We start from the raw sequence: 9,830 nt of genomic DNA, 5'->3' as shown, positions 1-9,830 counted from the left end.
CATGTAAAACACAAATAAATAAATAAGTTCTCTAATAAAACTCCCTGGCAAAATGATAATTCTAATTATCTTTGGGTAATTGAAATTTGTTGTCTCAGTACAGAGGTATTAGTACCTATTAGTATTAGTACCTGTTTTTAGAAACATAAATAAGTTGTAACAAGCGTATCAGAATTTCGACGTAGCTTGATAAGAACGTATGGCTTAGTGGTCAGAGCGGACATGGGCGGTTTCCAAGAGGGTTTAAATGCTGCTACATTGAAGTTTTTATACATTTTCAAAAAAAATATTTTAAAACAGTAGTTCCAAAAAATCACATGATATTTATTTTCGCTCTTGTCTTTCAAAGTTATCGTTAAAACTTAGTTTTCTAAAATGTTTTTTTTTAAAAGTGACGATTTACAGTAGTTATATCAAACTGAGGGCCTACTAGTGAGCCAATCCGCGAAGAAAATGAATATTTTTTTAAAGAAATTTGAACCATAAATTAAACAATAATAAAGACTTCATTTATTTTATTAAACAAAGAGATTGTTTAGTGTCGGATATTTACTTTTGATTTTGATGAAAGGGATTTAATGTCATCAGCTTTATCACTTAGGTAGTCGTTAAGTGCATCGAGGGAAGATCCAACGATGAGTGCTAAAATATTATATTCATAAATTTTCTTATCATGGGCATAGTACTGCATAAACGCTGCCTCTGGGGCATATGCACTTGGTCTAGCATCAGCTTTAATTTGTAAGCCACTGCGTTCGCTTGTACCATTAGCGTAAATTAAATAAATGTCCTCATCAGATATAAATAGTACACCATTTTCTAAAATTATTGGAGGCCTCACCAAGTCTACATATGATGGATTTTCGGGGAGATTCTCAATTTTTTTTACGCCATCAGCAGAACGCACGTGTGGCACTTTGTCGTCGGACATGAAATACAGGTTGTCGGAGAAGTCGAGAACGATCTGTTTTGCATTTACAACGTCCTCCAATTTTTCTTTTTTGGTACCATTTTCTGAGACCTTGTATACAATGTGGTCGTCGGTCAAAATGTACATAATATCACCAGCTTTTTCTTTCGCGATTCCAACAATGCTGTCATCAACAGATCCATATTTTACAGCTGAATCATCGTTTTTATTATATACATAAATACCGTCACTAGCGCCAAAGAAGACTGATTTGCTGCTATCTTCGGAAGCGGCGGCGTCTCTACCATTTTCTAGCACTTTTTTTACGATTCCATTTTTAAGTGAGTACAAGCCTTTGTAGACGCGATCGCCTTTGTCGTCGACATCAGCTTCTACAAAGAAAATAATAACATCCACTTCCTCGCTTGAATCGGACTCGGATGAATCGGATTCGTCAAAGTTCACGGCGTTCAAAGGTATCATTATCTTAACAATATCATGTTCGCTGCTGTATTTAACAAATTCTTTTATGTAAAAATCCTTCGTTACAACTAAATCATCGTCATCTTTAGAGGCGGGAGCGGCGATGCAAGCTCCTACCAGCAAAATAGCAATTAAACTCGTTATCATCTTCATTCTGGCGTCTGAAATAGAAGAATTGAAAAAATGTATTAAATATTATACCTATATAGGTATATATATTACATGTATTACATTGATAAGCATAAATAGTGCTTTCATAACTGTAAGTATAAAATAATAAGATATTTATTTAACATTGTATTAAAGACAGTGGTCAACAGTTGAGGCGAGATAAGTGACAATGATATAATATAAAACAACCAATGCAAGATAATATATTCAATAAAATGTTAATATTAATTTATTTTAGAAGTATATTTTATTATACTTATTGAGGCCAGTCGTGGCTCAGGGGCGTAACGCGACAGGCAGTGTTGTTCGACTTCCACTCGAGGAAATAAAATATTTTATATTTTTATTTCTTCGTTGTGGTATCAGAGCAAAGCGTGGCGTTGAGTTTCGCCACTCAATATGTAATGCCTTCAGGGAAAAGATATCCGTAACATTATACTTCCTTTGTCTACCCTGCTACATGCGGGACATGTGGGGATACGGCGTAAGGCTCAAAAAAAAGGAAAACTACATTGAATTACATAATCCAACAAATGGTAAATGAAACTATATTAACCAGATTTAACATATTATTTTGAGTAATTTCATTTACTCTCTCTGGTAACGAGACAGAACGCGGTGTTTAGTTACGTCACTTAACACTTTTGAAGCTAAAAAAATATTTTTCTTAGTAATAAACACATTTTTATTTCCAGCTGCAATTATCTCCAGCACCGCATCATTACTAAATAATATATTAATAACCTATATATATATATAGTTATCACAAATTATACGTTGATATAATATCAGAGTAACACTTTTGTATTGACTTATACTGCGTTAACAAAACAAGTAAGAAATATTAAAATAATAAGCAAAGATAATAACAATTAACTTTTGTCCCCCGATTATGATAATTATTACAGTTACTAACGTTATATAATAATTATAACTTTTAGTATTTCACTTTTTTATTATCACAAGCTGAAATTGAAGTATCTATAGTTAAGAAATTAAATATACATATAAAATTTTAATTAAATTTTATTTTAAATTATTTCCATCATTTGTTTTTTTAAACGAAAAATATTTTTTGTAGAAATTTCTTATGAATTATTATAATAATATATTTTACTTAAAAAAGAAATATTAGAAATAATAGCTTTACGCTGTATGCCGCATGTAAAAGAGGAAACCTGAGAATCTAAAGTTAAGAATCTCTTTTCTACATTAAGACACTCCTTTCTCCACATTACGCCGAAATCTGGAGGAATTGCATTTTACGTAGGGGAGCACAACAGCCTAATTTGCTTAGTTGCCAGAGTCAGGACAATGAAAATATTATATATTACATTTCCTCGAGGGGGAATCGAATACCCAACCGTCGCGGTAACACACTAAAAATCGAAAATCAGCTAAAAGCAAAGTCCATTGATATGAAATTAAAAAAAATAAATAAAATTAAACAACTTACCCGTCTGTGAGATTAAGCAGACTAACGCATTTCATGGTCAGTGTTAGATTATATACGAGTATAGAGATGAGAGATGCTAGTTGTTATTGATAACAATAATTATCGCTAATGGCCTTTTCAATACAAAATTCTGTTTATATGATTACACTTGTGAACTATAAAATATATTATGTTTCTAGAATATGTAAATAACTAATTAGATGTAAATCCTACCTAATTAAATGTATAAGATTTTTTAGGTTTGTATTGTATCCCGCATCTATTATTAGATTTCTACTACACATGAACTTGTACACATTTTGCGTTACATACAAATTATTTTAAAATAGCTATATTTAATGAGTTAAATTCATTCGAAAAAGACTTTATAAAGCTGACAAAAAATATGATATGGCAACCCTATCAATAAACTAGGATGCAGTGTACTAATAATAGTAATATACATTAATAATGTAATAATTTATTAAGGTGTAATTCAAATGATGAAACATAACAACAGAAATAGACTGGATGTATCTTGTAACAACGATTTAAGCCTTGAACTGTAGTCATTTACAGATTAGCGTAGGAAGAAGTACTGTACAAGAGTATATGCATAAACTGAGGATGTGATGATGATGCTTTCGGATCCGTCCTTTGGAACTCTTCACACATTTCTTTTCTGAAGATGGGCTCACCCAACTAATCTCCGTTGTGAATTCATTGCAAAAAGCTTAAAATGCGGATTGTATGAATAGATGTGGAAAAGTGAGGAACTGTCTTAGAACGTAAAGACAATATCAATTAATTTTAAAAATAAGCCAATTTAAATTGCCTCCAAAAAATATTAATGTACGACATTTATAAAGGACGATGACGTCTCATAAACAAAATTTAATAGGCAAAAATGTAAATTCCTTCTCACTGTGACACCCTAAGAGCTTTGATATCCAAAAGTTTTAGAAAATAGGTCTATATAGTTCTATATTAAAGGTAAAGAGGAGAAAGTATTTTATAAGGTTGTTTCCAGGTCGGTACGATATGGGTACCTTCAAAAAGAGTCAGAAAAGAGTCAGTCAGAGTCACATCTTGAAAAGATGTGACTCTGACTCTCGTCCTCTGACTCGATCTCTCCTCGACTCGACCTCGTCTCTGACTCTGACTCGTCCAAGCGCTCTGGCCAAATATATAAGTATATGTTCTTATCGGATTACGTCTAAATTCTTATATGCTCGTTACATCCTATTTACGTTGCTATCAACTCTCTCTCTCTGTAGGGAGAACTGGACCCGAAAACAGCTTCTACTTTTAAAGATTTCACTGTTGTTAGCGCTTTAATTGAAGTTAAGCTTATTTTGACAGAGTTCTCTTTGAGTCTTTCGTACAATTAAACTATGAAAATGAAATCTATCAACGTCTTCTTAATGTAATAATTACCTCTCTTGCTTTATTCATGAGCAGCACGTAGAGAGAGAAGTAGTGATATTACAACGTCTATTTCTACAGATTGTTAGCAGTACTGACGATGGAGAAGGAAAGTCTGCGAATGGAGTAGAGGCCGACTTTCAACCAGATAGATTGATTTGGAAAACGGGTGCAAGAACAGATGTAATGGTGAACGTGTAGGAGAGGTCTATATGTTGCCTTCAAAAGATTGGTGGATGCAAGAAATATCTTTTGATTATGTATTTTTTATTAGAAAGTAACAATATTTTTTTATTTTAGTGCTTCAATTCTTCCTCTATCAGGTTGACTGACTTCTTTGAGAAATCATTAATAAAGCATATTTATTTGGGTGTGCATACGTATGATTTTCGAAATTGAATATGCACACAAAATCTACAGGATCGGATAAATAAAAACGGGTAAGAAAAACCATACGTTATTGATATCACTCGTTTTCATATATGTAAATCACAAGTATTTGCCATTAAATTACATCCGAAATTTTTGACCTGAATAATATTTTTTTGTGCAATACGTTTATTTAGTAGTGTTACAAGTTGCGGTATACAAAAGTGTTAATATTTTAAATAATTTTAGGAAGTATGAAAATAATGAAAAAATTCGTGAAATATATTTTATTAATATACAACACAACTTTAGTGTGCATTTATTTTTGATTTTGCAGAATAAGCTCGAATATCATCAGTTTTGTCACTGAGGAAATCGTTTAATTCGTCAAGCGCGTCAAGGGTAGGTTGAAGAATAATTGATAAAATGTTAAATTCATAAATCTTCTTATCATATCCATAGAATTGTACCAATGCTGCTTCTGGAGCGTAAGCAGTTGGCTTAGCATCAGGTTTCATTTCGAAGCCAGCTGGCTCACTTGTGCCATTAATGTAGATTAGGTATGCAGTGTTATCTGATATAAATACTGCACTGTCATAAAAGAGAACTGGAGGTCTCACTAAGGTAACGCTTGTTGGATTTTCAGGAAGACCCTCAATTTTTTTCACACCTTCAGCTGTGCGTACGTGTGGTATTTTATCATCAGAATAAAAGTAAAGGTGGTTAGTATGACCTATAATAAGTTGTTTGGCATTTACTATATCCTCTAATTTCTCTTTCTTTGTACCGCCTTCTGTAACTTTATATACTATATGATCTTCTGTTAAAATGTACATAACATCACCATTCTTTTCATGGACAATGTTGATAATGCTGTCAGTTATGGTTCCGTATTTTTCAACTTTATCTTCCTTTGTATCATATACGTAAATACCATCAGTGGCTCCAAGGTAGACCAATTTACTGTCATCCGCAGAAGCAGCGGCATCTCTACCATTTTCTAGCAATTTTTTTGCTTTTCCATCTTTAAGTGAGTACAAGCCTTTATAAACACGGTTGCCTTTGTCATCTACGTCAGCTTCAACAAAGATTATATTGAGATGATCCATTGCCTCGCCTGAGCCTGACTCGGTTGATGCGGATAAGTCAAAGTTAACGGAGTTCAAAGGTACTACTATTTTAACTATATCATGTTCGCTGGTGTATTTAACAAAATCTTTAACAAAAAATGACTTCGATACTTCTACAGTCTCATCATCTTTATCAGAGGCGGGAGCGGCGAGGCATGCTCCAATGAGCATAATAGTTATGAAACTGATTATTTTCTTCATGTTGACTTCTGAAATATAAGAAACAGGATTTTTTATTTAAATTTAAAATCGAAATGATGTTTAATGTTGAATATATATGTATTATAGTTCATAATGTTGTGGGTTCGATTCCCACATGGGGAATGAATTTCCTCGCCCAGGCAAAGCGTAGCGTTGATATCAGCCACTCAACACGCCATCCCTTGAGAATTCAGCGGGAGGTGGGAAATGGACGGGTATACTACTATGTTATATGGGGTAAAACTGAAAAAAAAATATAACGAATAATTTTATAAAATAACTTAAGAGGAAAATTCGAAAGGTATATATAATCGATAGCGGATTTAGTCACGATTTTAACTGTGTAGGAAAATATAATTAAAAATTATAATATGAATTACATATTATCTAAAATTTATAATATTGCAGTAAAAGTAAGCAGTAACTGGAAGCTGTCACCTGACACGGTCATGAATATTTATAAAAAAATAGTTAAAAATTTCAAATAATATCACATCTATAATAAATATTTAAATTGTTAGACTTTCGAATAACTAAATATTTACATTCATTTTTTTTGAGTCGATCGTGGCACAATCTGTGTATAAAGGCGACGATTGTGAATTTGATCGTGAATGGGGAAAATTTAATATTTCTATTTCCCTATTCGTAAGTAATCATGGAAAGAACGATTCATTTGTGAATTCATCATTCAACTTGTGAATTCATCTGCTGTAGCCCAAAGCCAAGACGCTATATGTAATTCAATCTACATAATATATATAGCTTACACTGTATCTCTCATATATGAGGGTTGGCAGAGATAATCTAGTATTAAGATACTACTATGGTCTCCACGTATTACCTTGTACAAGATTGAGATTGAACCTCAACGCTGCGCCTTGTCATGTTACCCAAAGGAAGAAATAAAAATAATCATTTCACCGGGGGGGAATCGGTCCCACAGTCAAACGCTGTGCCGATCAGCCAAGACAGTCTCATCTATATAATCTAAAGTGACAAAAACTACTACTTACCGAACAATGAGCTTCTGCGGACTGAAGGCGCTTTGATTGGTTTAAGATTATATATTATATAGGGATGAGCGATGACACTGTGTTAGTGATAAGAAATCATTATCACAGTGACCTTTTCTATGATGAGCTTGATTAACTAGAATTCATTTGTGCCCTTTTCGTTGCTGTACATTTGTTGAACTATAAATTGTTATCTTTTTCTATTAACCCTAACCTTGGCACTACCGTGGCGCAGTTGGTATGAGATATGTTACTAATATAATACTAACAAAGCCAAAAATCACATCGTTTATTATTAATATTGGTGACGAAGTGAACAAATAGTGGCTCTACAATGACAATGCAACGCATTGAGTTCCCTCACTCAATACGCAAGATTTTGATAAGATTGGAAAGCAGAGAACGGAATGTTTTGATGCTAGCGTTTGTTTGCCTGCTAAATTTATACATATAAATAAGATTTATGTTTCTGTCTGTAATTTCAAAATAAACGTTTTTTTCAACAATTAATTACAACTAAAGACTGTTTACCACTGGAGTCGAACGCGAACACGAACAATAATTCAGCATTTTTTTATGAAAAAAATATAATAATATTATTCGTACATTTAATTTTAGCACATTGGGTGGTGGAAATAGACGATTTCTCTAGAAATAGACATCTATTAAAACTTAGATTTAAAGTAATAAAAAGTTATAAGAATAACGTTATATTAATCAATAATAATCTAATTTACTTTAATATAATGTTTTATCATTATTAATGTCATTCCTTTACGTACGCATCACATATATTGCGGGTCATTCAAACACAATTTAGTGTTGATATACTTCTTTCATTTGTTTTTAATAAATGAAAGAAAGTTGTCACCCACATCCTTTTTTTTAAGAAAAGAATTGTCAAATAAAAATTTGCAATCAAAAAATAATATTGAACGAACGAAAAGTAAACATTATTTTAGTAAAAAAGACGATCGCACCCTAGCTGATTTATTTGAACTATCCCGGTTTACATTTACTTTTTTCTTTTTGGCGTACCATTGGAGAGGCCTATGTCCAGCAGTGGACGAAGACAGGCTGATAATGATGATGATGATGACATTTAAATTAAATACCAGGCCGCAAGTAAATAAATAAATATAGCCCGAGTTATTTATTTCTATTTTAGTATAAAATGTTATACAAACTACCGATATCCATAATTTATTATTTAATAAACATTACTAGCAAGTTCTACAGTGTGCGTTTTATAATGTTTATCTAGTGTTTCTAAGTTGCCCTCTACTTGACCAAAGATAGCTTAGAAGGCAGGTCTGAAGGTGAAATGTTATTTGTTCCTAGGAGACGATTGCCTCCCGGATTTTGTTATTGTTATCTTGAATGCACAATAGACTTATCTATACTAATATTATAGAGCTGAGGAGTTTGTTTGGTAGAATGCTAAACTAAAGGTACGAGTTATATTAGAATATCAGTCCATTTATCCAGAAACTCATTGTACTTTTTGTCAAAGTTTCCTCGGTCTCTTAGAATTTGTCATGTGTCATACACAACTCTTAAATATTTCCATTTGACCTCGGGGACTACGCTCAGATTAAATATGGATAATAAAAATTAAATATAAATGTTAGGGTAAAATTAGAATAACTGAACCCTGGGATATATGCAAAGAAAGTAAAAATTAAGTTAGACAAGAAAAATAAGATTGAAATGACTTAAGCACAAACCTTAATAAATCTAAAAAAGTAACTATTAATAAAGACACATTTTAATGAATGCTGATGAGCTGATTTGTGTGATGAGGGCAATTCTTAATTATTCTTCTGTCATGATAACATTTTTTTCTTTGCTCAGCAAATCACACGAGCAGCGTGTGCCAACGTACGAAGAATACAATTTTATAGTTTTTTGATGATGGATATCGCCTTTACAGAAGAGAAAGACAAGGCGAACGAGCATACGGTTCACCTGATGGTAAGTTATCACTGCCGCCCACGACCCCGTGTAACACCAGAGGAGCTATTGGCCGGTTTTTAAGGTGGAGATAGACGCGCATTTTGGAGGTACTCAGTTCGTATCGACCTGAAAACACTTAGGTAGGCTATTCCACAGTTCTTCGTTGTGGATTTCCTTCATTCAGCTAAACTGGTAGCAGTGCCGGTAGCGCCAGCAATAAGTTTTTTCACATCAATTCCGTATCATTATCATCCATCTCTACTAAACATACTTTCCAAATATACTAAATCATTCACTTGTTCAAATGTATTTTTGTTTAGTCTCACCTATCTATCTATTTTACTAAGATTTCATATAAAACAAACTGAAGGAGAGAAAATAAAGAACACGTTCAATATTTTTTCAATAAATTCTTTGCAGATTTCAGAGGTATTTTTGAATTATAATATTATTACTAATATTTAAAATATTAAAATTCACCTTTGTCATTGTCGAATACTTAATAAAATATACTCATAAATATAGAAAAAAAATTGAAGTCTGGCGTTGAATTTTGTCATTCCGCCCGAATCTCTAATTCGAATGTAAATCGGATAACGTGATGATATATTTCTGTTTCATATAGATCATTTAAGCGGTATTTTTGTTACAACTTAGCTTTTTGTAGCTTCTGACTGTATCCCGCTTATATCAGGATAGACAGAGGGAACCTAGTGTTAAGACACTCCGTTGCC

At 32.6% G+C, this 9,830-nt stretch overlaps 2 protein-coding genes across 2 annotated transcripts; both read right to left on the bottom strand.

Moving 5' to 3' along the window:
• Window positions 1–500: 500 nt before the first annotated feature.
• LOC146541027 (uncharacterized) lies at window positions 501–3,170 on the bottom strand. The gene is made up of 2 exons (XM_085194796.1): window positions 3,021–3,170; window positions 501–1,554 (listed from the first exon to the last, which is right to left on the bottom strand). The coding sequence occupies exon 2, from the start codon at window positions 1,544–1,546 to the stop codon at window positions 536–538; it is 1,011 nt and encodes a 336-aa protein (XP_085050922.1). The 5' UTR covers window positions 1,547–1,554; window positions 3,021–3,170; the 3' UTR covers window positions 501–535.
• A 1,895-nt stretch (window positions 3,171–5,065) lies between these two features.
• Window positions 5,066–7,297, bottom strand: LOC146541026 (uncharacterized). The gene is made up of 2 exons (XM_085194558.1): window positions 7,141–7,297; window positions 5,066–6,132 (listed from the first exon to the last, which is right to left on the bottom strand). Exon 2 carries the CDS (start codon window positions 6,122–6,124, stop codon window positions 5,102–5,104), a length of 1,023 nt encoding a protein of 340 aa, XP_085050684.1. The 5' UTR covers window positions 6,125–6,132; window positions 7,141–7,297; the 3' UTR covers window positions 5,066–5,101.
• Window positions 7,298–9,830: the final 2,533 nt, after the last annotated feature.

The sequence above is a fragment of the Heliconius melpomene genome, chromosome 1, assembly GCF_056956725.1.
Source record: "Heliconius melpomene rosina isolate 202511_hmr_F chromosome 1, ASM5695672v1, whole genome shotgun sequence".
In the NCBI taxonomy this organism is placed as follows: Eukaryota; Metazoa; Arthropoda; class Insecta; order Lepidoptera; family Nymphalidae; genus Heliconius; species Heliconius melpomene.
This window is presented reverse-complemented; position numbering and strand designations above follow the sequence as displayed.

Coding starts and splice junctions, on each gene's coding strand:
- LOC146541027 (XM_085194796.1), bottom strand. CDS start 1,546: ATGAAGATGATAACGAGTTTAATTGCTATTTTGCTGGTAGGAGCTTGC.
- LOC146541026 (XM_085194558.1), bottom strand. CDS start 6,124: ATGAAGAAAATAATCAGTTTCATAACTATTATGCTCATTGGAGCATGC.